The sequence below is a fragment of the Ovis canadensis genome, chromosome 15, assembly GCF_042477335.2.
Source record: "Ovis canadensis isolate MfBH-ARS-UI-01 breed Bighorn chromosome 15, ARS-UI_OviCan_v2, whole genome shotgun sequence".
NCBI lineage: Eukaryota > Metazoa > Chordata > Mammalia > Artiodactyla > Bovidae > Ovis > Ovis canadensis.
The window spans coordinates 36,935,190-36,963,123 of record NC_091259.1 but is presented as its reverse complement, the minus strand read 5'-3'; the positions used below and the strand labels follow the sequence as shown (position 1 = coordinate 36,963,123).

General features: G+C 40.3%; 2 protein-coding genes across 5 annotated transcripts in view; both read right to left on the bottom strand.

The window, feature by feature from the left end:
• Window positions 1-492: 492 nt before the first annotated feature.
• ATP5MG (ATP synthase membrane subunit g) lies at window positions 493-11,696 on the bottom strand. The gene is made up of 3 exons (XM_069555337.1): window positions 8,673-11,696; window positions 2,814-2,974; window positions 493-1,360 (listed from the first exon to the last, which is right to left on the bottom strand). Exons 1-3 carry the CDS (start codon window positions 8,722-8,724, stop codon window positions 1,262-1,264), a joined length of 312 nt encoding a protein of 103 aa, XP_069411438.1. The 5' UTR covers window positions 8,725-11,696; the 3' UTR covers window positions 493-1,261.
• The window catches only part of UBE4A (ubiquitination factor E4A), a 37,702-nt gene continuing 20,606 nt past the window's right edge, over window positions 10,839-27,934 (bottom strand). For 2 of the 4 annotated variants that reach the window (XM_069555336.1, XM_069555335.1), the window contains 10 exons: window positions 26,454-26,586; window positions 25,237-25,424; window positions 23,153-23,253; window positions 22,930-23,043; window positions 21,235-21,409; window positions 17,437-17,617; window positions 16,821-16,968; window positions 15,308-15,465; window positions 13,667-13,835; window positions 10,839-11,200 (listed from right to left, as the gene is read on the bottom strand). In XM_069555336.1, the coding sequence (XP_069411437.1) occupies window positions 13,706-13,835; window positions 15,308-15,465; window positions 16,821-16,968; window positions 17,437-17,617; window positions 21,235-21,409; window positions 22,930-23,043; window positions 23,153-23,253; window positions 25,237-25,424; window positions 26,454-26,586 (1,328 nt within the window). In that variant the 3' untranslated portion in view covers window positions 10,839-11,200; window positions 13,667-13,705. Of the gene's footprint in view, window positions 13,836-15,307; window positions 15,466-16,820; window positions 16,969-17,436; window positions 17,618-21,234; window positions 21,410-22,929; window positions 23,044-23,152; window positions 23,254-25,236; window positions 25,425-26,453; window positions 26,587-27,934 lie in introns of all 4 variants that reach the window. The other 2 variants (XM_069555333.1, XM_069555334.1) reach the window with 1 other exon arrangement.

Here is a 27,934-nt window from a genome sequence, read left to right as displayed (position 1 = left end):
CATGCAAGAGAAACTCATGAAAATCACTGTTATTGTAGTAGGGTTTTCTCAGTCTTCTGCTATGCATATTTTAAGTTACTGAATGCTTTTGAAAAGAGGTAGTTTCAGTTTTGACCACCTGCAGTAAGCTAGGCATTATCTCACAGTTCAGAGTAGCAGTGTCTCCGTGGAGAGTTCTTGCCTATTATGAAGAAAAGCTCTGCCCTTTACTGGCTGAAGCAGCAGTGTTCTGAACCAGCTGGTGAATTTGGGATTGACTGGATAAAGGTTCAATACTGTTAAAGGATTAATACTAAATTGTGAGCCATGCTTTTCCAACATGCAATCGTTTTTTGGTTATCAACAGCTGCTATTCTATGTTGTGCAGTGGCTGCAAGAGAGTCACCACAGATGCAGAAATGTACCAGTGAGCTATTCATAGATGGTAAGAACCCCAGGAAATGCCAATGAATGATTAAACCACTCCCAATCCTCAATAAAATGGCTCCAAGGTAACAGACTTATACCACTTACATTTATTTCAGGACATAATATACTATTTAGGCCCAAGGAGAGTACTAAATCATAACCCTGTTAAATATCTATAGGATGTTTTATTTTTGCAAAGATAGGTCCTTAAAAACTGGACAGATTAATAATACAACAAATATCAAAATCAGATGAAAAATACGTTATTGCTTTCATTCACTCTGTCCTAATGTTAAAGATGTTACAAAGATACACAGATTATCATCATGCTGTTCTTTTGGGAGGCTATATTCAAGCTGACAAGGTGTTGTCAAAGGGATCTTTCTCTGATTTTTGCAAAGAAAAACTGCCCAAATTGTATTCTTAATGCTACGTGATTTAACTGTATCATGCTTGGCACATGGTATTATTATTTCTCCTACTGGAGCAAGTTCTCATTTTCTCAAAGCCTTCCCCCCAGCTTTTCTAGAAATAAAGCTTAAATATAATTTATTTCAAGCTTTCAGAATAAAGTTAACCTCATTTATACAGGTACCAGGTTGGTATACTCATGTATATCTTTTCCAATTGCAGGCTAAGCAAAGGCATGCATTTAGAACTGTATTAATACATTAAAGCAAAAGACAACCCGACTTAATTTCAAGACAAATTATGACCTTCCATGTAGTGTTTGATAGAGAAAACACTGATTCTGACACATTGTCTTATTTTATTCAAATAGCAGTCTGTTCACACATGGTCCAAGAACACTTGAATAATAAAGCAAATACAATCACATGTTAAAAATTGGTCTTCAAACATCATAGCCAATGATGCCACGCTTGCCTATGATCTCGCCAACATAAAACCACATCCACACCTCAGTGGCCACCAAACCATTCAGTAGAGCTTCCTGAAAAAAGAAGCACAAATTTTAATGTACTTTTTTTTTCTTATATATTTAAAACTATTCTTTTCCAGGATTAAGTGACAGAGAATATAAGGATGCTATTCAAATTAGAGGGCAGTTTTAGTCAAAGTCAAGAATTACTGATGTTAACTTTAACTGCTGAGAACCCTTGAACTTTCAATTATGTAAGGTAAGTAGTCCAGAGCTTATAAATTCTTTCAAAGCATTCTTTGAAGACCTGAACTGACTTAACCCTTTCATTATTAGTTTATGAGACACTTTATGAGCCCTGAAACAACCCACATCCTGGAAATAGCTGCCACATTTAGAAAGGGCATTCATATGAAAGGATGGCTATAGGAAGGCAAGTCTCTGAACAGACATTTCTGTCTGGCCAAAGAAAATCTGCTGCAAGATGAAGTATTCTATTTTTCCCTTTAGACATCATTTTTATTCATTTATTATTTGGTTTAATTCTTTTCAAGTATTCAGCAGTTACTCAGTTTCACAGATGAGTATTTTAATGCCATAAAAGAAAATGTACTGAGTTACAGAAAACAGTGTTTCATACAAGCACAAATATGGATCTTGAAACTCAAGTTGAAAAACAAAACCTTTCCACAACAAAATTGGGCCTTTTTCTTTTAGCACCTGGAAGTGAATTTTCCCCTTCAAATGAAACCTGAAATACTGGAAATCTCTTGAAAAACAAATATATTTTCTAGAACGCAGGTTCTAAAGCCAGCAATAATTTATTTAGGCTTTTTGTATCCTGTGCTTAGATCAAGCAAACATAAAATCCAAGTTCTAATTCTCTTTTGGCGGGGGAGTGGGGGGTCAGTCGTGGTGGTCGGGGGAGTATGCCGAGAGGCATATGGGATCTTAGTTCCCTGATCAGGAATCGACCCTGTGCATCCGACACTGGGAGTATGGAGTTTTAACCACTAGTCTGCCAGGGAAGTCTGCATATTCTAATTTTATAGTCTTTAGGTTTTATCTCCACCCTTCATATCATATTATATGCTTCTAGGTTTTGGTGTTTTTATGTCCCATGAGTGTTAGTTACCTGATTGTGATATAGTCCAAGAAATCTTTTGACCAAATTGGGGAAAGTTTTAGGACTACAGACAAAAAAGTACAGAATCAACAAAGCAAGTCATCCTATTTTAATGCACCAACTCCAAATAGGAAACAAAAAAAAGCTACCCAGTAAAAAAACCACTTCTTCATTATAAAATTATTAAGAATATAAGACATACAACAGTCCAATTATTTCAACCCAGATGACAAAGTTAGAAAGGTAAATATCTTTCTCCGCAGTCAAAAAAGAGATCATCTCTCATTACGCTGGTTCCAGCCTCACTGAAAAATACATATATTAATCAAAACAATCAGAGAAATCCCAAGGGAAGACATTTTCTATATGCACATACGTTTTCATTTAGCCCATAGTTACCTTAACAGTGAGCTGTTTGAAGCTACCAGTTTTAGCACTGTTGATAATTTTTTTCAAGCTCTGAATTGCTGTAGGGATCTCAGCAGGGGTTGGAGGAACCAGCTCAACCTTGGCATAGTACCAAAACGTGGCCAATCGAGGCTTCGAGTAAGTCACAGCAGCTGGAAAACAAAACAAAACAAAAAACCAGGATGAACTCACTAGAGACCGAAAGAAGCAGATGTGTGGGCTGGACACAAATATTTATTCATGCATCACATTCATTCACCGCTTATACCAAATGTGCACCCGGTGTGAAAAGTCAAAGCTGCTCCGTGGTAACCAGAGGCTTTTAAAGATACAGAACACCTGTGTCACAAGCCAGTTCAGTCAGGCAGGAAGCTATAAGCACATCCAATTATGCCAGGACCTCACCAGTGGCCAGTACCAGAGTACTGGCACTTCATTTATTAATGGCAAATCTAGTTAACTACAAAGTTACTAGAAGTTGGATTCAAAAACAAGAAAAGAGCAGCAATGTAACTGTATTTTCCTGTAGAGACAAGAAATTGGGGGGGAAGTGGTGAAGGGGAGGAAAGAAACTAAGTAGAATGGCATCCTTAGGAATAAGATTAAAACTTGTCACAATATTGGCCACAAATCCAGATGGAATTATACCAATTAGTACCCATTTTGGGTATCCTCATCAATATGTGCTGGATTAACAAAAGCACAGCTGCTGTTCCTTCAAAATACCACAAATAATAAAAATAAAACCTACATGTATTGTTAGGAGCAGCCAAAACTTGAATCTGTTATTAAGCTGAAATTCCTCAGTAATAGTAAACAGTATTTACTACTGCAGGAAAAAAAAGATTTTTAATGAGGTTAGATGGGAGACTATGGTAGTGATTCAGCAGGAGAAAGGTATTTTACATAAAAAATTACACGACAGCATAATAAAAATTGCACAAATACATAAGCATCCATCAAGTGTCTGCTCTTCAAAGACTGATAATCCAAAGCTCCTGGCACTTCCCCTATTATTAACTGCCTGTATCTAGGTATTTCACTACTCTTAAAATTACTATCTCCATCATCCCCTGGCTTAGGGCCATGGGTAAATCTTTAAGCAGACACAAAGCTGTAATAGAGAATTCTAAATAGAACTGCCAATACCAGTAAGATGGTGTTATCAAGGAGAACAAAGTCTTAACAGTCAACAAACTGTCTTTAAAATTATCTTCAACACACAGATATAATACTCTTAAAAATACAAACAAATCAGTACAATATATAGAAACGCTGTACTTAAGTTAGTAAATTTGCTTCTCAGGGAGCACAGGTTAAAAAGTTTGAGACTGCTTTTACATGTATACAAGGGATGAACAAAGAATAAGTGAATGAATGGTGGATGATGGCAGCTAGGTTTCTTACTAAAATAGAGGGGTTTTAGATGGGGGAAAAACATATCCAGTGGTACTGGATTAGAGTTGGAGACATTCAGTATGAATTCATGTTTAGTTGACATACAGGTGGATCGATATAGAAACTACAGTAGACCCTTCAACAACATGTGTTTGAACTGTGTGGGTCCACTTATATGTGGATGTTTTTCAATAAATATGTACTACGGTACTTCATAATCTGAGGTTAGTTGAATGAATGGATGTGCAACTGTGGACATGGAGGGCCAACTGTAAAGTTATATTAGGATTTTCAATTGCATGGGGGTCAGTGTCCCTAACCCCCACACTGTTCAATGATCAACTGGCGTTGTCTACACACCCATGGGTGAGTATACAGATGGTCCCCAATCTCCAGTGGTTCAATTTACAATGAAAGTGATACACAATCAGTAAAAATAAATCTTGAATTTTGATCTTTTCCCAGGCTAGCCACAGTGGGTACCATACTTTCTTGTAACGCTATTTCAATGGTGGGTACTGGTAGCAAGCTGCAGTTGACAGGCAGTCATGTGTCATGAGGGTAAACAACCAACACACAACCATTCTGTTTTTTCACTTTCAATACAGTACTCAATAAATTACATGAGATAATCAGATTTTAAAAAATAAAAATAAAAACAGGCCTTATGGTAGGGGATTCTGCTTAACTGTAGGCTAATGTAAGTATTCTGAGATCAAGGTAGGCTAGGCTAAGTTATGATGTTTGGTGGAATAGGTGTAACACATGCATTTTCAACTCACAATATTCTGAACTTGTGATAATTTTACTGGCATGTAATTTTCTTATTAGTAGAGGAATACCTATATGCAGATACCTCCTTGTCCACTGTCAGGGCCTACAGGCAATGATATTCTAGTACAGCCATCCCCCCTTATCTGTGATTTTGCTTTCTAGTTTTACTGTCTGTAAAACTTACATGGAAAATTTCAGAAATAATCTCTAAGTTTCAAACTGTATGTCTTAGTAGTATGATGAAATCTTATGCTGTCCCTGCTCCATTCTAATGTGACATCACAATGCCTACATCATGCTCCCCACCTCATCCCATCACATACACATTATAACATCTCACTCACAAGAAGGATGAGTACAGCACAGAAAGATTATTTTGAGAGAGAGTGAGCCCATGTCCACACTTTTATGGCAGTGTTGGTCGCTCAGTCATGTTTGACTCTTTTGCGACCCTATGCACTGTAGTCCGCCACGCTCCTCTTTCCATGCGATTTCCCAGCAATACTGGAATGGATTGCCATTTCCTTCTCCAGGGGATAATCCCGATCTAGGGATCGAACCCAGGTCTCCCACATTGCAGGTGGATTCTTTACCTCCTGTACCACGAGGGAATTCCTGTGGCTTGAAGCCCTGAAACCCTTTATCAGAGTATTTTATTATAATTGTTCTAGTTTATTATTGTTGTTAATCTCTTACTGTGCCTAATTTATAGATTAAAATTTATCATAGGTATTCTGTGAGTAAAGGGTGATTAACACAGTTGAGTAGCAAGGAACATACCCAGTATCTAGATCTTAGCCTCAAAATGCAATTGTCCAATAAAAGGAACTAGGGGTCCTTGGAGAAAGGGCAAATTCTAAGGCTGGGGCAGGAAATACACAAGTCTGGGAAATTTCCTGGCAATCCAGATGTCAGGACCCAGTGCTTGATGGGGCCCAGGTTCAATCCCTGCAGGGGAATTAAGATGCTGCAGGTCATTTGGCATGGCAGGAGAAAAAGTCACAATTATCTCACAATACTGGAAAAGTACAGGGGGATGTCAAAGGGGCAGAGGTGCCAAACTGACAGGGTTCTCAATGGCCAAAGCTGGAACAATCTGAGCAACAAAATAAATAATGTACTACTGGAGATACAAGGTATGAAATAAATGTACATCAGTCCATATAGTATGGACTGAACAAATATTAACAAATGGGGAACAGACATATCTTTCTCATAGAAGAAATTCTATTTAAATATATGTAAATATTCCCTCCTATAGGAGAAAGAATCCTGACTCTGCCTCCCCCAATTTAGCTACTTTCTTCTAAAGAACAGAGTATGGAAAGGGAAAAATAGTATCTTTAGGAGAAACCTAGTGAAACTGCCTTAAGTGATGAGAGCTAACTGTACTAGTGAGCACATATGGATATCACTTGTTGATGCATCCTGACATGTGATTGGGAGGCTTCACGTCCATGGTATTCTTTCTCAAAATCCATAGCTCCACGGAGCTTCCCTGGGGGCTCAGTGATCAAGATGCCATGTTTCCTCTGCAGGGGGCACAGATTCCCCCAGGCCACCAGGTACAGCCAAAAAAAGAAAAAGAGAAAAAAGAAAAAAACGTCCATAGCTCCAGACTCATCATGACAAAAACACCAGACAAATCCAAATCGTGGAACATCCTTATAGGATAGATACCTAGACAGAGACCTACATAAATACCTTGAGACTGTCAAGGTCATGAAAGGTAAGGAAAGACCGGGAAAGTGTCACATACACAGGAGACTAGGGAGACTGACAACTCATTGCACTGCAGTACCCTGGATTGGCTCCTGGAACATAAAGAGATTAACTGGAAAAGCTGGTGAAATCCAAATAAAGTCTCCAGTTTAGTTAAGTAGGAAAAAAAATAAAAACAAAAATCCCCAGACTCTATGATCTTTTTGGGGGAAGTCTGATGAAAAAAATCACTTATTTTTGTAAGCTTCTTTGTCCTCCAGGAGAATTAACATATAAAATCAGTAATTTTTTTTAGATATTTAACATTGATACCACAGAGTTAAGTGACAAAGCAAAATGCAGCTCCACTTTAACATTCTGGCCCAGCTGAGTTCTCCTGAGTACTTCTGAAAGGATAACAACGTTTATCTTTACATTATTCATAATAACAGAGGAAATGGTTGATATAGTTCACAATTAAAATTATCTTCACATTACTTTTCTTTTTGTAAATTATTATTAAAATTAGTTTGCAATTCCCCAAGACGCTCCACCAAAAAGATGTGAAAGCCATGGAAAGTGAAAGTGAAGTCGCTCAGTCCCTCCGACTCTTTGGGAACCCGCGGGACTGTAGCTTACCAGGCTCCTCCGTCCATGGGATTCTCCAGGCAAGAATACTGGAGTGGGTTGCCATTTCCTTCTCCAGTGAAAGCCATGGAAGGAGGGTAAAAAAATCCATCTGAAATCTGTGATTATAAATATTAGCCTCAAATCATCCATAAAGTCCAAATAATGAAGCCACTACTACTTCTTGTATTATGTAAAAAAGTAGAGCTTTATGTTAGTCAAGTTGCAAACGTAAGTTCTTTGGTAAAGTGTGTAAAATGACAGTAATAGTAGTGGACCATGGGTTTCTGTAGGAGAGGATCAAGTACTTATAGCATCTGACACTGTCAGGCCTTCAGTAACTCACTGTTCCACTGCTGATGAAGAAAAGGGAGGAGACAATGAATAAGAAAATACCGACCGCAGTAAAACAGGTTCAAAAATTTACACGTATTAAAAAATTCATTCTATTCACTTTCATAATCAAATCTGAGCGAAAGCCATTCAGAGATGTGCTTCAACCGCTTACTAGAATACAGCACTTACAGCACATCTAGCGAAGAAGCTTCCGTCTGCTTAACTGATCTCATTTGGGGGATAAAATGAATAGCTTGCAGACAAAAGAAACATTTACTGAGAAGACTACTATTCTGGGCTGTGACTATTCAGGGTTGTTCTCCAATACAGCGTTCCACCAGTGAAGGACGCATTCAGCTTTTTCAGAGTATCCCCACGAGCGCTAAGCAGTGATAATAAATATTACTGTTTACACATATCGCTTTCTGTGTTTACCGGAGCAGGAATACTCGACCGTAATGCTCAGTTCCACCTAAAATTTTCCTTAAAGGGGAAGCGTTTCAGTATCTGGTCAAAATAAAAAGCAAAGGCAATGTTTTGAAGGTCATCCATCCTTAGAAATTCTGCAGCCTTCCAAATACTCCAATGAGAAGCAGGCAAGCGGATGGGACCGTATTTCCATGGTTTCACGTGTTTCTGCCCGCCGTCTCCCTCGCTCTCGCAAAAAAGCCATCCCTTCCGTATTCCTCCTCCTGGAGGTCGAAGGGCGTCATGGCGGCTGCAGCCGGGCAACTCCGGCTGTCTGCACATTCCCTCCCCTCACGGTCGCGGTCAGAGTTCAGAACCTCTGGGTAGCAGAGAGAACCCAAGCCGCAGGCCTGGCCAGCGGAAGGGTAGAAAAGAACCGCAGATCTGTCTTCTCCCTCACTCCGCCCCCCTACCCCCGCCCCAACCCCTCCACTTCAGGCCCGGCCAGCGGCGGCTCCCTCCGGTCGCTTGAGTCCTCTCCTCGGGCCCTCGCAGGCCTCCCCGCCCGCCCGGCTACCCGCGCCGGCTGGCTGACGTCTCGCTCACCGTTGACCAGCGCCGGGGCCTTCTCCGCGAGGTTACGGACAAACTGGGCCATGGTCCTAGGACGGAGAGCCCGTCACCCCGACTGGCCGGCTGAATGTCACCCGCCTGGAAGGACCTGCCACAGGACCCCGGTCCGCTTCCAAGGTCAGGCCTCTCCTTTCCGCGCCGGTCCGAGATATTTAGGTGTCCCACTGTCTTTCCGGCATCCAGTGGGCCAGTTTCTTTTCTTTAGTCACAGAGGAGAAAGTGGGTACGAAAAGATGAGATCAGAGAGCACGTAAAATACAACGGAGTTCCGCGAAGAGGCAGGCATTTCTCTGGGCAGCCGCTCGCAGAGGTCCGGAAGGCCGGCGTGAGCAGGGAATGCGCATGCGCCATGCACCTCCCGGGCAGCCCGAGGCGCAGACCTGGGGTTTTTGGGGTGGGTTTGCAGCTTTTTTGAGAGAACGAGACGAGTTAGGGCCGGAAGGCATCGCTGCAGTTTTTCTAGGCCAACGAACTCGTCTTACAAAGGCAGAGAGGGTCCTAAACCAGACACGTAAAGTTAGGGGCGGAGCAGGCGCCACAACTTGCCACCTCAGCCCATTGCCTTTAGTTGACCTTTTGTAATCCCTGTCTCCCTTGACTCCCGTATCAGGATTGGAATCCAGTTCCCCTCATTCCCTAACAAGCTGCAAGGAACTGTGCAGATACAAGGGACAAAATCACATTTACTGAGGGCCTCCAGTCTGTCAGCCTTTTTGGAATTTAAAGAAAGCCTCTGTGTTAGGTAGTGACCTCACTTAAGACGGGCATTGGTAAATAAATGGCTACAGAGCTAGTGAGTGGCAGCGTTGGGATTTGAAAAGGTGGCAATGGAAACAGAAGAGGCATTAGTACAGGATTATGTGTGGTGCTGATGTGGGAAGGTTTCTTAGAGAAGGGGATCCTTGGGTTGATATACAATGGAACAGCTATGTACTACAGAGCTGAACTTTGTGGTTAATATGACCGGAAGAAAAGATATACGTAGGGATGTGGCCTTCGATGAAGAAAACAGAATAAGTAATATACCCGGGGAAGCGTAAATAGAAGTAAAACTCTGATTGATGGAATAGTTAGAGGTGAAATGAAAAATCACAATGAGTCAGGACAGTGCTTCAGCAAAGGAGTGATTCAGTTGCCTGGTACTCCAGAGAGGTAAAATTAAGAATTAGAAAATTAATGTAGCTATATAGAAACATTAACTAAAGCAGGTTCAAACAATTAGGACAGAAGCCAGAGTGAATGAGTGAAGAAATATGGCCATAAAAGGATAATGGTCAGAAAACCAAATATGAGTGATAGGAAAATCAATGGAGATTGAAGATGAAGTGGGATTGACAAGATTCTGAATGAGACCGGAAGTAAGTTGGAGTGATTAGCCTTGGAGTCTTGGGGCCTTTTCCGCAGATGGGATGATGAAGTTTGAAAGTGGAAATTCTGCAGGCTATGAAGTGGAAGGCAAGGTCATCTGAGTGTGAAGGGCAAGTGGGAGGGTGGGAGAAAATTTAAGAGGTTGAAATTTGGACTAGCTGTTGAAGTTAAGGACACATAGAAGGGTTGTTAGGGAACATTAGGGACAAGTCTGCAGTTGTACCACTCTAAAGATGGTGTTATTTTTCTCCAATAGTGGTCTGTGGCTGGGATCCTGGAGCAGAGGTGAATGCTTGGGTTAATCTGGGCTGAGGTTTTGCATAGCAGGGGTACAGAAACAAGGGGCAAGAAAGTGGAACTTGATAGTGAATGATTAGAATGAAGGACCTGGGGGACTTCCCTGGTAGTCCAGTGGTTAAGACTCTCAGCTTCCAATCCAAGGGGCAAGGGTTCAATCCCTGGTTAGGGAGCTGAGATCCCACATGGTGCAGTGTGGCCAAGGCAAAAAAAAAAAAAAAGACCTGGGCTTTAGGCCAGATGAAAAAAAGTGAAGCCAAAAGTGATCTGCTTAGGAAAAAACATGCCCCAAGACTCATCTGAAGATAACTCCAGGGTCCAGAGGCCTGGTAAGGCACGGTTAGGTCAGCCAGCCAGACATTTGCTACCACCTTTTTTAAAAAAGTGATGTTCAGAGCCCTGTAAGTTTTCAGAGGGATTTCTGAAACTGCTCCTAGGTTTTTAATACTATAATAAAGGAAATGATAACAAAGGTTTTAAGTCAGATGTTCATTTATTAAATACAGGCTTTGAACAAACACCCCCAGGCAAGTTTGACAAGAAGTAACCTTCCTGGAATGTTTCAAAATAGTTATGTTGATCAAGTTTTATTTCAATCAATCTTTTTGTCATTTTGTTCATTTTCTTTGTTTCCAGGTTCTTTTTCTTTTCCTGTTTACCAGTTAGAGCATGTGCATTATTTCCTCACATGACATCAACAGTGCAGCATCAGCCTCTGGCTTGTAAAGGCACCCAGTAGACTTATGCTCTGTGCAATGGCTGCTTAGCAACCAGCATCAAATAAAGTAACGAAGCTTTTGTAGAGTGTGATACCAAATAGCAACTGGCACCTTCACCTGCACCATTAAAAAAAAAAAAAAAACCTTTGAAGTTTCTTTCGGTTTTCACATATCCATTAAAAACTATATTAAAAACAAACAAATCCAGATTGCTTGATAAAGCCTACTTAAATAATTTTCCAAGTTTAGTATTACCCTCTTAGTAAGCAATACTAGAGCTGATTAAAGAGTCTTCATTTTTCTATCATACTCTAGCAAAGTCAACACATAAAGCCAGGTATGTCAGAAAGTCTGCTCTAATAGATTTAGAGCTTGCTTCTGAGTTCTAGACACCACCACCCCTCTTTAAGCTTCCAAGTGTCCATATGTACCATGTTGTACCAAGAGAATTTTTTAGTCTCATTTTTGGGATGTTCTTGAATTATGTCAAGGAAAGGAAAGGCACAGAGGACACTTGGTTTCCTTACCCATAGTGGCCTTAAGCTATGCACTTGCCTTTGTGATGAGTTTAAAGATATTCAGCAGCATTCATGGTGCTATAGCCACTCATAGAAAGTTTCAGGAAAAGAGCTTTAAAAAAAAAACTGCCAGAAAAGACTTACAATCTGAAGACTTAATATAGAAGTGGAATACAGACACAGATACAAGAGGCAGCATAAGGTTGTTAACTGGAAAGCTGCTGGGAACAGCTGCCTTCTGAGGTTTTGTGCCCACTTTTTCCTTCCTTTCTTCTATAAAACTCTGGTCTTTTCCTCACTTCTTTTAAAAGTAAAAATATCCTATTTGATTGGGTTTGGAAGATAAATGCAAGCAGATTGAAGCTTATTTTATACAGTTCATTCTCAGAGAAGTAGAAGATAATGAATAGGAAATGAAGCTCATTTTCAGAAAATAAATCCTGTCAACCTGTGCCTTAGAAGCCCAGGGAACACACTGAATTACTATCATACGTTCTGGTATTTTTGAGAGTCCTGGACTGCCTTTTTCACTTATAAGCACAGTGACAGGCAACATCTACTTTTTATCTAGTGTGGGATGCCCTCTAACTTCAGAGTTTCCTGCTGGAACCATCAAAAACACATCAAGGACTGCTTGTAACAACTTGAACTGGATTACCATAAAACTACCATCTTATTTCAGAGAGGCTATGGTTAACAATACTGTCCTTGAAGTGAAGCAATGACCTCTACTTCTAGATCATATCACTCTTGTTAGTTGTATTTTTGAGTTTAGAGGGATACTGGTATGGATAGTCCATAGGGGAATGAGACTTACTCAGCATGTTAAGCTGCACGATTTAGTAGGGAGCTCAAGCTCAACTTGTAAAGTGAGGGGCCCATCCACCTGCTAAATAACTATTAAGGGCTAAGTGGATAGTTAAAATGGCTTGTGGACACGGTTGTGCTCAAATTCCTATTCTGTTAATTGATGACCTAAGGCTGAGTTAGAAGCAGCTCTTATCAGGTCATAAGCCCAAACAAACATGAACTATATACATTTTACAGTCTCAGAATTTTGCCTAGAGTGAGTGTTAGTAAACACGGCCACATACTGCATACATCTTACCACGGAAGAGACAATATAAAGTGGTTCTCTGTATTACATTAGGCCAATATAAAAAAGTACATGGTGTATATATATATATATATACACACTGAGATACACTGCTGATATTAGTGTCTTGAAATGACATGTCTCATGGTTACAATATTTGTTGCCTAACTTTTCTACACAAGCCTGGTCCTTGATTTCCAGTAGATAAAAAGGGCCCCAATAGCCTTTTTTCACCTTGAAGTTTTCTGAATAAAGTGTCGAAACTGCAAATTTGTTCTACCAATCCTCCTAAAAATATTATAGGGCTAAGTTTTCTGTGTAATGACAACTCCATGGAGGAGTGTTTGCCCTCCAAGGTATCTCTGAGTTACAAGACAACACAAAACTGAGAGCTACCCACCGAAGTTGCATAAGATTCCTATTTCCATCTCATCGGTCATCTTATTAAAAAAATCTACTCAAACATCAAGGTATCTGCTTTTATATAAAAAGTTATTCTGTAACAGTGTAGAGCTGTAACAAGGAAAAGGGCTGGGTCATGAAGACTAACTAGTAAAAGTACCTTGATAACACAGGACTTTCTGATATCAGCTGTCACTGAAATATGTGATATCATATACTTAAAAGCAGTGCTCACCAAAGATGCTTGAGCAGTTCTTGGAGAAGAAATAGTAAGGAGGCGGGAGGTTTTAATAGCTGAAGTTAATATAATTTAAGGTAGGAAAAGGGAGAAGGAACAGGAAGAGAGAAAAAAAGGTAAAAATTAGTGATGATTTCTAAATGTGGTGATGCTATAAGAAGTATAATTTCCTGTAAGCTAGGTGCGCTGTAAAGTTCTTAGGAATTTTAATTATCATAATTTGAGCAAGAGCAGTTCTCTAATTCAGTAAAGGGAAAAAAAATAAATAAAAGGCAAGAAAAAGGAAAGGAACAGAACCAGAAAGAGAGAAACCACAATTGTTTATCTACACTCTGGGGTTGGTTTTTGGTTTGCTTAGGTCACAGTATTTATTCAAGTTGCTCCTTCTGTTGTTGTTTCCTCTCTGCGAGCCACCGTTGGATTTTTTCTTTCAGTTCTGTGTTTGGCCGGATCTGGTCCATGGTGAGGGGACTACGGTTAAAGGGATCTGTTTGGTCACTGGGACAAAGAGAAAAAGGGAGATGGGGTTATTTCTGTAAGTTCTCACATCCTCAGCCAAAAACAGAACCTCTGGGCATCTCACCCTGAGACTGAAGCTAGAGGGTATTATTATGATTCTGAATCGAGTGCTAGCTTGAGGTAAGAAAGAATGAGATAAGAGAGAGTGTGATTTAGGAGAGGTTTCTTTGCAGATTATTTACTTACTTTGTCTCTCTGCTTAATTATCTCAACATTGCTCCTCAGATGGTGTGTGTGTGTGAATGTTAGCTGCTCAGTTGTGTCTGACTCTTTGTGACCCCATGAACTGTAGCTTGCCAGGCTCCTTTGTCCATGGAATTCTCCAGGCAAGAATACTGGAGTGGGTAGCCATTCCCTTCTCCAGGGGATCTTCCTGACCCAGGGATTGAATCTGTGGCTCCTGCATTGTAGGCAAATGCTTTACCATCTGAGCCACCAGGGAAGCCCTGCTCTTCAGATGGTATTTGATTCCATTTCCCTAAGACAGAGACCCTGGACAATCATGTCAGCATAAAGAGCTGTTTGGAGTTTTAGTGACAGACTCCTGAAACAGTATAGGATGTTAAAGGATAAAGCTTTGTAGACTGACACTTGGTTTAGTTAACTGACTGCTCTTTAACTAATGCAGATTATGGCTTCCTCCCAGGTAAGATGATTTATAACATATTTTAAAGGCTAATATATCTTCTTTCTGTATTCTGAAGCCACAATAAAAATAATTTCTCAGTGACACTTTGGAAAAGACATACTGCCCAGCACAGCATCATGCATATGCTTAATCACAGACCATCAAGCAAAAAAATCCTTTTTTCCAATATTTAAAAAATATTATTTCCCTAGATCTGGGTCAGCTTATATAACTTCATTTTAAATAGGCAGAGTCTCCCAGTACCCATTTCTATCTAATGTTGTACTTAGAGGAGATAGGCTGAGGAAAACTTGAAGTCACCACGGCTGAGTCTTAACAGCTGGAGGAGAATGTCGGAAAACCCATATGATGAGTGTAAAACCTGAATTAAAAAAAAAAAAACAACAACCAAAAAACCCTAACAACCTGTCTTTTATATTTTTACAACTAAAAGTGAAAGTGAAAGTTGCTCAGTCGAGCCTGACTCTTCGCGATCCCATGGGCTATGTAGTCCATGGAATTCTCCAGGCCAGAATACTAGAGTGGGTAGCCTTTCCCTTCTCCAGGGGATCTTGCCAATCCAGGGATTGAACCCAGGTCTCCCACATCGCAGGTGGATTCTTTTACTAGCTGAGCCACAATTTCAGGTCAACTTATACTCCAGGTTGATATACTTCTACCAAAATGCCTCCTCCACACAGCACATTAATAAACTAACAATCTGGGGTACCTACTGGGTGCACAGTACTGTAGTGGGAGAAAAAGATGACAGCAGACAAAGGTACATGTGTACTCCTGAGGCTGCTTTTGGGGGCTGGCTCACCTGAGCAAATGTCTGGCAATGGTGGATCTGTCCACAGTCACTCTGGAGGATGGCAGCACCACAGGGTCAGACATCAGTGTGCTCATGATGGGGTCCAGGAACTCATCGCAGGCATCAGCATAGGTCTCCTCTTCCTGCTGTTGGAGGTCTGCTAGGGACTGAGCATAAGAACCAGCCAGTTAGGGGGAATTAACAGAAGCAGCTGAGTTCAAAATGCTCCGTGACGATTCCCTAGTCTTAAGGGGTCATTAATAATCCTGTACAGAGACAGGAATAATTTTTAGCTTTATGGGCTAAACAAGCCAAGATGGATATTACAGGAGCAAATTTAACATTTAGCCCCAACTCTGAAACTTCAGTCAGTTTGGCTCAGCTGCTAGTGGTCATGACTGGAAAGGAGTTTAAGTGTTAACAGGGAACAAAACAAAACAAAACACCACAGACAACATCCATACTTCTGACAACAGCTCTGTTGTAAGGGGATGCGAGGTTGCAGGGGTTCTTATTTGCATAATTACAGTCATTCATGCAGTCTGTGTATGAAAAGCAGTTTCCGGTTTTAGGTACAAACAGGTATAGGAGTTTAAAAGTGGCTTCAGCATTTGATTCCTTCATGACTCTAAGTCCTCAGGGATCCATCTGCCTAAGCTCTAGGCAAAGATGAAGCCCAATTCAATAAAAAAGTAACTCAAGGAAGGGAAGACTGTTATCAATTAGGAAGGTTTTCCATTAGACTCTGCCATAATTTTTTCTTTTTCATAATTGTTAATGAAGCTGCTCCCACCAAAGGGATTAGCTGAGTACAATATAGTATTATAATCTTTAAAATGTATGGCCATTCCTATATAACCCAATTACAGAGAACAGAGAAAAATCAACAAAAATCAATGACTAGAAGCTACTAATCCTGAATTTTATTCTAAAAAGTTCTGTGTTAATATCACAGATTTTCAAATCTATTGGTAACCCTGTACAGTTTTCATAAAAACAACCTATTACAAATCTGTTCATTCTTTTAGCAGAAGCTTATTTTTCTGTTCTCACCTTCATATTGAAAAGAATATTACTATTAAAGAATGTGGTCGTTTTACTTATCGACTGGCCAGGAGGATTCATTATTTATATTTTCTCAACACAATGCACTTTTCCCCCATGCTGCTAAGTCGCTTCAGTCATGTCCGACTCTGTGCGACCCCAGAGATGGCAGCCCACCAGGCTCCCCTGTCCCTGGGATTCTCCAGGCAAGAACACTGGAGTGGACTGCCATTTCCTTCTCCAATGCATGAAAGTGAAAAGTGAAAGTGAAGTCGCTCAGTCATGTCCGACTCTTAGGGACCCCATGGACTGCAGCCTACCAGGCTCCTCCATCCATGGGATTTTCCAGGCAAGAGTACTGGAGTGGGTTGCCATTGCCTTCTCCATTTCCCCCATAAAGTTGGGTAAAAAAGCAAAACAGCTGAGTTGACAATATGATTTTTATTGAACACGTTAATAAGCAAATTATGGTTCTCACCTTGATTCTCTCTGCTAAGTTGCTGAAAGCCACAATCATATTCCCAGGCTTATTTATTTTCTTCAGGACTCGGACTGTCTGTGCAAAGAGAGTTGGGGAGTAGGAACGGCCATCTTTGGGCACAGTGGCACAGAAATTCTCCTCGTCCCTGGAAGGTCAGCATCAGAGAGAAACTAAGCATCAGAGGGTAGATCAAAGAGGGCAGTAACAGAGGGCTTGAGGAACAAAGTACCCCATCACTTAGGTATCATGAATGTTCTTTTGTTATAGAATGATCTCTTCTAATTTTTAGGATGGAAGTCTTATTAAGTATCTGGTGACCATAAAAATATACTGGTTAAAAAAAAAAAAAGTACTGCTTTTCCAAACAATGAAACAATCAGTAAAGTTTACCTTTGAACAGATTAAGGCAGAATGCTGGAAATTCTAAATAACATCCCACAGGTCACACGAAATCTAATGATTTAAAACTGCAGAAGACTACTTTGTCAGCCAACTTGAAACAAATCTTTTCTACTTCCACATAATTATCAGCTAGTTATTTCATTCTATTAGCAAAACCCCCAGTTAAAACATGAGCAACCCCTCTGGCCTGCCCCATTTAAATCTCAGGTACCCAAGATTTAAGTAGATGGTGCAGATATCTGAAACGAGCTGCTGGGGTTTGAAGTCAAATTCACTGAAATCCTTGACTTTTAAGGCCCCCATCTTGGGGCCAACCAGGTGCTGCAGGAAGTAGTTCAGCATGGAGATGATGCGCTCGGCCAGGAAAGGATGCACAAAGAGGGACTTGATCTCTGGAAAAAAGCCAAAGCCTGTAAAAACCCAATCCACTAGAAATCTTCAACTTACTGTGTCTGTCCTAGAGTTTTACTTGGAGACCTCTGGGGTCTGCTTTCTTTGAAATACATTTTCACTGCAGTAATATTAGAAAATATTAGATAAGCAAAGCAAACAAAATACAAAAACAACCACTCAGAGTAAACACTAGTTACATTTTGCTAATATGTCCTAGCTTTTCTCTCCTTATTTACACACACATACATTTTTAAAACACAGTGATTATCATTATATATACTCTATAACTTTTCTCATTAACAGTATCATAAATATCTTACCATTTATAGGTTCCGGTGCTGCCCAACATGGCAGCCACAGGCCACATGTGGCTATTTAAATGAACTAAAATTAAGTAGAAGACTCCAGTCTCTCGGGTACACTAGCCACACAGCAAGTGCTCAGTGGCCACGTGCGGCCGGCAGTGATAGTACTGGACAGTACAGATTTACTATTTCTGTCCTATAAAGTCGGCTTCCCAGGTGGCTCAGTGGAAAAGAATCTGCCTCCTAAGCAGGAGAGGTGAGTTTGATCCCTGGGTTGGGAAGATCCCCCGAAAAAGGAAATGGCAACCCACTCTAGTATTCTTGGCTGGGAAATTCCATGGACAGAGGAGCCTTGTTGGCTACACTGGGTGTAAAGAGTTGGATATGACATAGCAAATAAACAACAATCATATACAGCACTATAGGACAGTGATGATTTATACCCTTTTTAACAACCACATATGACTGCACCATGAATTATTTATTTACTCTATCTTTGTTGTTGGATATTATGATTGTTTTAAATTTTTTCCTGTTAAAAGTATTATACTAATTGATGAACTTCAATGTGTATACATACACCTTTTAGACTTATTATATCCTATAACAAATTTGTAAGAAACTGACTGCTAGGTCACTAATTCCAAAATAATTATACACATATATGCCAAGTGCAACAAGCCAAGTAGAATACAGCTTGTTTAGCATTGCTGGTTCTTAATTTTTCCATTTTAGTCATTATATATTGACTCTACTACTGGTGACAGTTTAGTTAATATTCTTGTCCCTCTTCTCCTAATATGAATTTCCCTAATATATAAGCAGATCTTTGGAGAAATAATTTAGATTTTTTATTAAGAGCATGAAAATATCACTTACAGCAGAGCCACACAGTATTCTAAAAATTATAAAAAGTAATAATAATTATATATATATCTATATACACACACACATACCTTTTTTGGGCTGACATAGCAAGATACTTTATTGGAAAGGGGTGCATGGGCGGAGAGCAGGAGGGTAAGGGAACCCAAGACGACTGTTCTGCCATGTGGCTCACAGTCTCAGGTTTTATGGTGATGAGATTAGTTCCTGGGTTTTCTCTGGCCCATCATTCTAACTCAGGGTCCTTCCTGGTGGCACATGCATTGCTGAGCCAAGATCGATGCTAGGGAGAAGGATTCTTGGAGGGGGTAGAGCAAGTGGCATCTCCTTTTGACCTTTCTCAAATTCTTCCGATTAGTTCTGGGCTCCTTACCAGGACCTCCTGTCATAAAATAACTCACGCTAACTCCTACTATGGTGCCTGGACAAGGTAGGCAGATTCAGTCAATGTGTTTCCCCTAAGAACTCCCAACTCAGAGACTTCATGCTCAAGATACTTCTTGGGAATTGGGGCAGAGGTCTCTTTGTCCTGTAACTAATTTCAGCTGACTGCTGCTGCTGTTAAGTCGCTAGAGTTGTGTCCGACTCTGTGCGACCCCATAGATGGCAGCCCACCAGGCTCCTCTGTCCACAGGATTCTCTAGGAAAGAATACTGGAGAGGAGTGGGTTGCCATTTCCTTTTCCAGTGAGCTGAGAGTGGGTATACTTTTAATGAAAATTTTAATCATTTTTTTGCTTACTTTCAGAGTACCTATCATTAAATCTTTCTAAATTCTCCACCAGAAATGTAGAACTCTCAAAAACAGTTTTTAGAGATGTTTTTTGGAAGTTTCCATTCATCACTCCAATCTGGACTCCAATTTTATAGGCCTATAGTGTGGTGGTCACACAAGCTACCTCCACCATCAGCCTGGGAACTACCTTTGCATCTCTCTTATGGGATTCCACTTTCCTCCTTCATTTTGACGGAGTATGTTTAGCTCTCTGTAGCTTCTCAAGAAAGCATAAATTGGAAGTAAATTTGATACCGTCACCTCTGAAAATTTCCTTACATTTACCCTCAAACAGGATTGACAGTTTGGCTGGCTATAGAATTCTAGGCTGAAAAGATAATTTTCCATCAGAACTGTGTTACAGCTTCAAATGTCACTGTTGTGGTATTTGAAGACATTTTGATGCTTAAACCATTGCACATTACCTGATTTTTCTCGGGGACCTTTTAAGAGCTCCTCTTTACCCTGATTTTCTAAAATACCTCAATGATATACCTTAGTGTGGGGGTCTTGAAGATTCCCTGTGCTGGGCACTTGGGGGCTCCTTTTGATTTAGAACCTCTTAGTTTTGGGGAATTTGGAGGGTTTTATTTCTTTGCTCCCTTTCATTGTTCTAAGACTTTCTAGACTGATATTTTATTCTTCTTTCTCTTCTAATTTCCATCTTTTTTTTTTTTCTGTTCTGCTTTCGTTGAAGAGTTCCTTGAATTTATTTTCTAACTGTCCTACTGACTTTTCAAAATTTCTGAAGTTGTATTTTCAATATTCAAGAGCTCTTGTTCTTTAGATAATCTCTGGTATTGCCTCTTTGTTCTTGTCTTATGTATGCTGTATCTTTTTTTCATCCCTCTGAGACTTATAAACGCCTTTGAAGGTGTTTTCGGCTATTATTTGTGTTAAGAGGATCTTCTCAAATTCCTGGTGATCCTTGGTTGTCATTTCATGTGTGTGTGTGTGTGCGCTTAGTCACTCAGTTGTGTCTAACTCTGTTGACCTCATGGACTGTAGCCCGCCAGGCTCCTCTGTCCACAATTTTCCAGGCAAGAATACTGGAGTGGGATTCTCCAGGGGATATTCCCAACCCAGGTCTTCGGCATTGCAGGGAGATTCTTTACCATCAGAGCCACAGGGACGCCCCCATTTCATATATAACCAATATAAATTATTAATGGAAGTTTTTTACTTTTAGTTACAAAGTCTTGCAGTGTGTATTTTCTACTTACAGCACATCTCATTTCTGACTAGTTGCAGTTTAAATGCTTGACAGACTCATGTTGTGAGTGGCTACTGAACTGGACAGTGGAGCTACAGAGGGAGTAGAGATAAATGTCTCTTGATCTACCACATTTAACCAGAGTTCAAGGATATTTTTTCAAGTCAACACAAACACCCCCAAATATATTTATATGGCTATGTTGTCCTCAAGAAAAATGACAGTAACTTATGCTTTCTGGCAGCTGTGTGAGGGTGACCATTTCCTCATTTCCATGTCAACAATGGGCAACATTCTTTCTGAAGCTTCTCTAGTGATTCACTTCCTCTCAGACTGTGGAGGAGGATACTGTCACCAGAGCCTTAGTGGGGCTGATCCCTCAACTGAAGCAGATCTTAGCCACTGCATTTTTGGGGAAAGTAGTGTGTTGTGTCTTTACCTGATGTCAGAAATGCAAGGGTACCGATTGTTTCATTGGACATGATGTTATGGAAACGTGCTAACTGTCCAAACATCTGTAGGCCAGCCTCCTTCTCTCGGCGGGCTTCTGGAGTCAGACTATCCCATTCACCTCGGTCCTTCTCAATTTGCTGAATCTTTATCTTGCTCAAATACTACAGAAAGCAGAGGTGGAATGGATCAGAGGACAAAGTGTATTGAAAGGAAGATGATATTTAAGAGGTCCTATTTAAAATCTAGTCCACTATGCTAGGAAAGCCAAGGACTACATAAGGGACAGGAGGCTTTATTAAGTTTAAAAAGAAATTGTGGAGAGATTTCCCTGGTGGTCCATTGTTTAAGGCTCTGTGCTTCCAATGCAGGGGGCATGGGTTCCTGGTTTGGGAACTAAGATCCTACATGCGGCATGGTACAGCCTTTAAAGAACTTTTTAAAAAAGAAACTGTGAAAAAAAAAAAATAAAATAAAATAAAAAAGAAACTGTGGAAACATTGTTTCAGTCTGGGGAGAGTAATAGGCTATTCCCCTGGAAATATTATAGTCTATGAAAGAGAAAGGAGGATAAACAGTATATGAAACATTGATAAAAGCAAACAGGCTACAGGGAAAAAAGGCTGACCCCTTCCTGAAAGAAGGAAAACAAAACCACCCCCCAAAACTGCTTATCAAAAAACAAAGCTCTATCAAATATGCAAGATGTCTGGACGGAGAACCATCAATATTTAAAGCCCTCTATTTCTCACCACTCTCGCTGTTGCAGCAAGCATGTTATGCTTATAGCCCATGGAGATGCCATCTGTGTCATTCATTCTGTCATACAGCTTTTGCTGAGAAAGGTCTATTTATTATAGGACTTGTTTTCTAAGGCAACAGATCTAAAAATCTTCAAGTATGGGATATGATCAAAGCAGAAGCATTTTTTTTACAAATTAAATACAAGTTACTGGGAGACTGCTAATCAACACGAGGTGTGTGTGGGCTATCTGACAGGCTACCCTCATGACTTACCTGCTCTGTCTCCCTCTGGTCACTGCCCTGTCTTATATCTGTTGCAGATAAAGGGAATTTTTATAGGAGCAAGAAGCAGCTCCACAAGAGATGGTTAAGCTGAAGGAGCTGAGTGGCCTCTGGTGTATGTAGTAAAACTCATGTTTCAGATAGAGCTAAAGATTCGGGAAGCAGTGCACAAACGAAAAATACTGATGATTTGGAGTCTCTATGTGAAAAAAATTACCCAAACCAGAGACTTTTTTCAAATAGTGGCATAAAAGTCAGTCTTTTAGGAAAGAGGGGTAAGGATCATTGCTTTGGTTGGTCACTGTTACCAATGTCTTGCAATGGAAGAAAGCTGAAAGTCACTAACTGAATGACAATTCTCTGATTTCTTTTGGTAGTGCTAGACTGATTAGTTGGGCCAGTCTGGCCTTTCTCTCACACTTTCTTTTCCACTCTGCCAAAATCTCATCCTAGCTCATAAGGCTTCAGTGACCCTTGATCTTGGTCTCTAATGGAAGAATATCTATCAAATTAAAACGGCAAGGTTGGCAAGTACATTACTACTTGCAAAATTTTGGTGTCTAAGACAGGTACTTGGGGCATAAGGATTGCTCTGTCATGACTAAGAGGTGAAAAGTATGTATGATGGTATAAGAGCAGTTAAATCTGTTTGTTTTACCTGTATGGCTTCATCCAGAAGGAAAATGGCATCATTCATTAGCAGGTTAAGAAAACGGAGGAAAAGTGGGGGATTCATGGCTTCTAAATTCTTAGAGGCATAGTCAGCCAAATCCTGTAAGACCCAACCCAAGAGAAAACCAGTTTAGTCTTGAATCACAACCCACTGGGGCTTATCTGCAGTGAAGATAACTCAGTTTTGGTTTCACCAAAAACACTCTCACCTTAATGCTCTCTCGATAGGTATCTGTTCCCCACATGTACTTGAGGATGGGATACATGGGGCGGCGGTAATTAAACTTCTGCTCAAACTGATGGGGGTCTCCTGGAGTAAGGCAGAGCAAAGAATCAGCAAAGCCAGTGGTGTTAGAGAAAGAATACGAGCTTATGTCCATCTGCAGACAGATGGCTATGAATCCTGTCTAACTCTTTGTGACCCCACAGACTGTAGCCCACCAGGCTCTTCTGTCCATGGGATTTCCCAGGCAAGAAAGATGGAGTGGGTTGACATTTCTCTCTCCGAGGGATCTTCCTGACCCAGGGATTGAACCTGTGTATCCTGCATTGGCAGGTGGATTCTTTATCTCTGAGCCACTGGGGAAGCCCAATGTCTATGTGTAGCCATTTTTAGAAAATTCTGAATGTGTTAAGGATACTGGTAAAGCCAGTCCTGGGAGTTTATAAAGATCTAGAGTTGTAGCCAAGTGTTTACTTATTTCCTTATCGAGAGAACAAGAGGGAGACATATATAAAGGATACAGACTTCAGAAAAGGATGAGGTCTGAGCTGCAAAATAAAAGCCAAGGGAAACAAATGCTTTCACATCCAAACATAGAGTGCTTATCTGACTCTGAATGAGGCCTCTGAGCTAGCCATTGTGGCAGTGACAGCCACGTGCAGCATCGGCCACTAAGTAATCCCCACATTCTTCATGGATAACATCCCAACTGTGGGGCCAACTGGGTCCTGATTACTCTGAAAAATCAGGCCAGGAGCTGAAAACCTGAGGCTTGTACAGCTTTTGACATGCCAAAGGTACCACTAGAGCTCTACAGGCGGGGTCATATAATAAAGGAGGAGTGTGGGATTTGGAGTCAGAAGACTTTGGTTTTCCTTCTGGGTCCATTTAATGCAAGTCTCTTAAATCTTTTTCAACTTCTACTTTCTTAGAAAATAAAAATTATTATAATTCACCCTCGGGACTTCCCTGGTGGTCCACTGCTAAGACTCTGCATTCCCAAGGCAGGGGGCCCAGGTTCATCCCCTGGTCAGGGAACTAGATCCCACATGTCTCAATTAAGAGTTTGCATGCTGCAACTAAAGATTCCACACACCACAACAAAGACTGAAGATCCTGAAAGCCACAACTAAGACCCTGAGCAGCCAAATAAATAATTATTTTATAATTCATCCTCCAGTATTACAACCAAAGAGTTGTAGTGGCCATAAAATAATTGAAGTGTGTATTATGCAACTTCTTATATATATATATGTATATATATATAATTAAAATTTACATATACTATCTCAATCATCACTTCAACCCCATTTTACAAATGAGGAAATGAAGTCTCAGAGGTGAGCAAGTAATGAAGTCCAAATTCTAATATAGAAAAGCAGTCAGTAAAATGCTAAATATCTCTTTAATGTTAACTGTATTTATCACCGGATGGTAGGACACTCCCTTTAAAGGGGTCTTAAATAACTGCTTTGCTATCTTGTTTACTGGTTGAGATGGGATAATGCTTAACAGCATCTCAGGGTTAGAGCTCAAAAGGCCATGAGAGAAATTAGGGAATGTTTCCTGCTGTTATTCTTAATCTACCAAACTGTAGGAGAGTTAAGACTGTCTGGACAAGATAAAAGAATATGTCAATCAACACACTGTCTTACTCTTCACCATTCTGTAATTTTGAGGCAAGAAAAATATAAAGACTCAGGTTTTAACTGGACAGCCTAATTTATCTGAATATGAATCTATCAAAAAATATAGTAAAGTTATTAAGAGTATATGTCTTTCTTTTTTAAAGTGAGATAGATCTGATTCTACCACTTAGTTGTATGACACAAACAAATAATCTTTTTTGAGCATCCATGTCTTCACAGGGAAACGGGAATAATACAGTAAAACTTTCCTGTATTTTTGACAAGGAAATTTTGACAAGGTGGTGACCAGGAAACAATGTGAAAAAAGCACTTAGCATCAAGGTAGCACATGGTAGATATTCAGTAAATGATGGCTTATGGTATTTTCCATTTAAAAACTGGTTAAGCGATGCATTAACTTCTTGGTTCTAGATTGCTTTACCTGTAAACTCAATGTCCACAAAGACCTTGATGAGAGCTTCTGCAAGGTGGGATGCGTAGGGAAAGCTGCAGAACACACGTTTCCGGTGGAAGACACTGGACACTAAAGGGTTTGGGGTCTGATCCATATGCGGCATCACTGCTTCCAACACCTCAGCCAGTTTGGCCCTTAGGTGGGGATTCTTCATCCTATGAATCGGGCAGAAAGCAAACTGAGCAAGCAGAAAACTTTACTCCCAAGTTTGTAACACTTTTTCTCCACATGAGGAATCAAAACAGCATATCATCAATAATATCTGTACAGAGAGTTATAAGAGAAAACACTACTGAGCAGTTTCGAGTCTGTCAATTTCTTGGGGATATGCAGAGTATATCATTCAGTTAAGATCACAGCTTATCAATAATGAGGGTGAGTATGTAAGTTTCTATTTAATGCTCTGCCATTCTGTTTATTTCTCTTTAATAATGCATTACTTACTGTTTACTGTTCTCTGACAGCTTCACCTGGAATAAACTTGCCTTTCCAGGCTTTCTGGGGGTAAGGACCAGGATATAATTAATTATTCTACATTACTTACAATGCATCCCAGGTGTGCCTAACACTTGTTGGTTCAGAACTTCTCACTAGGCCCATGCAGTTCAGTGGAGGAGTGGGTTCTGTCTACGTCTCAGTGACATATCTCAGGGGACTGTGGCTCTGCAGAAAATTCTCACTTACATACACATTGTTTCCTTTGGTCTACCACCACCAGGAAATCAGAGAAGCAACGCTACAGGTCAGTGAGCAACTTCCTCTGGGAAAGAGGACTAGAGCTGTGAATGGTAAGTCTTGAGATCATAGAGCATTTACCCAAGTTTACTGCTCATCCAATTCAGGACCGCAGAGCAAACTTTGTTATCAGACATCAGAAGATCATTAGCGCCTGGCAAGTTCTCTGGCATGAAGGTTAAGTATTTTAACCAGGGACTAGCAGAGGAATTCCCATCTGGTACCTTATATGCAGGTTCAAATTCTCTGTGGGCAAAGTCCTTTGTTTATTATGCCTCTCAAGTATGGGATTTTGGGCTACTCATAAGGATAGTCAGGTGATTCATTAATGTTAACACACTTCTGAAGGCAACCCCTTATGATTCAGGCTTGTTTATTTCTTGGCTTAGAAGTCTTCTGAATGTTTCACAGCTCTGCACTGTGACAGAACCACACTTTCAGCACTTCACCTTTCTATGCTTCCAGTGAAAATGGTGATAAAATGAAGGACATGTTCCAAGGAATCTGCCGATGTCTCCAAGATGTCATCGGCAAAGCGACGAAGAAAAATGAGGAAATCGCCCAAGTTATCTGCAAAAAATTCTGAGAAAGAAAATTTTCACTGGAATTAGCCAAACATCTGACTCTCTGTATTAAGCAATATTTAAATTCTTCTCTTTTTCTCTACTTAGTGAAGGTTTACAAGAACCCCAAATGTCTTGCAGGTACTAGGAAGGATGATAAGTTTAAAAAATGCAGACCCTCCTTTGAATGTAAGGCAATTTTTAGTTTTATCCAAGTAAATGGAAGAACAGTAGAGATATAAAACGCTGTTAACACACCAGTGCAGTTTAAGTACACCGATGGATATAGATTCCACACTCAAGGTTAACTGTGAGTTAAAATAACCCTTTAGGTGAAGAATCTTGAATAAAGATGAAAACATTAGATGACTATGGTCATCAGTCTCTGGGGTGCTCCACTGATCCTAGCCCTCTTGTATTTATGCCCTTGTATATCTCCTCCTCCACTACTCCAGAGATGATGGCATGTCATTTCCATAATTAGGTTATAAAAGCCTACAGCTTCCATTTTTGTCCCCTGATCTGAGAGACGCCAGCTGCCATACCATGAATAGTTACTAAAGAGAGTCCTGTGTGGCCTGGAAAAGAAGCCAGCAAGCAACTGTGATCTGCCAGCAACCACATGACTAGGCTTGTAAGCAGATCCTCCAGCCCTGGTCGAGTCTTCAGATTCCTATGGCCCTGGTGGATAGCCTGGCTGCAACTTCATGAGAGACCAAAGTCAGGACCATGCAGCTAAGCTGATCCTGGACTGCTGACCTGAGGGAATTGTGTGTAATAATGTTTGTTGTTTGAAGTTGCTATGTTTGGGGTAATCTGTTACTCAGCAATCAATGACTAGTACAGGGATTAAGAGCATGTAACCTGTACCAAGGGGAAAAGAAGTACAGGGGGATAAATTAGGAGTTTGGGATTAACACATACATACTACTATATATAAAATAGGTAATCAACAAGGACCTACTGTATAGCACAGGAAATTTCTCAAATTTCCCAATTATATGGAAAAAAAAATCTGAAAAAGAATGTATGTATGTATATATATAACTGAATCACTTTGCTGTATACCTGGAACCAACATAATATTGTAAATCAACTCTATTCCAAGATAAAATAAAAACTAAAGAAAAAAAATGTAACCTAAATTTGATGGAGAATATCTGCTGACCCCTCAACCAATATAACAGACATATACACTCTCCGTTCTGGGTTAACCAAGAAGAGATTACTTTTTTTCCCTAAGGACTAGCACAGGGGGGAGGGTTAGACAGATAAACTTATAAGTTGAATGACAAACTGTATTAATGATAGAAACTAACAGCTCTGAAAATCCTGACTGCACTTCACCCTCTTAAGACTATTTTCTG

Bases quoted from the DNA above. Each gene is read 5' to 3' on its own strand.
- ATP5MG (XM_069555337.1), bottom strand. From the start codon at position 8,724: ATGGCCCAGTTTGTCCGTAACCTCGCGGAGAAGGCCCCGGCGCTGGTC. The intron at 2,975-8,672 runs GTGAGCGAGACG...TTTGTTTTCCAG, and splicing joins GGCCCCGGCGCTGGTCAACG to CTGCTGTGACTTACTCGAAG. The intron at 1,361-2,813 runs GTAACTATGGGC...TTCTTTTTTCAG, and splicing joins TCAAACAGCTCACTGTTAAG to GAAGCTCTACTGAATGGTTT.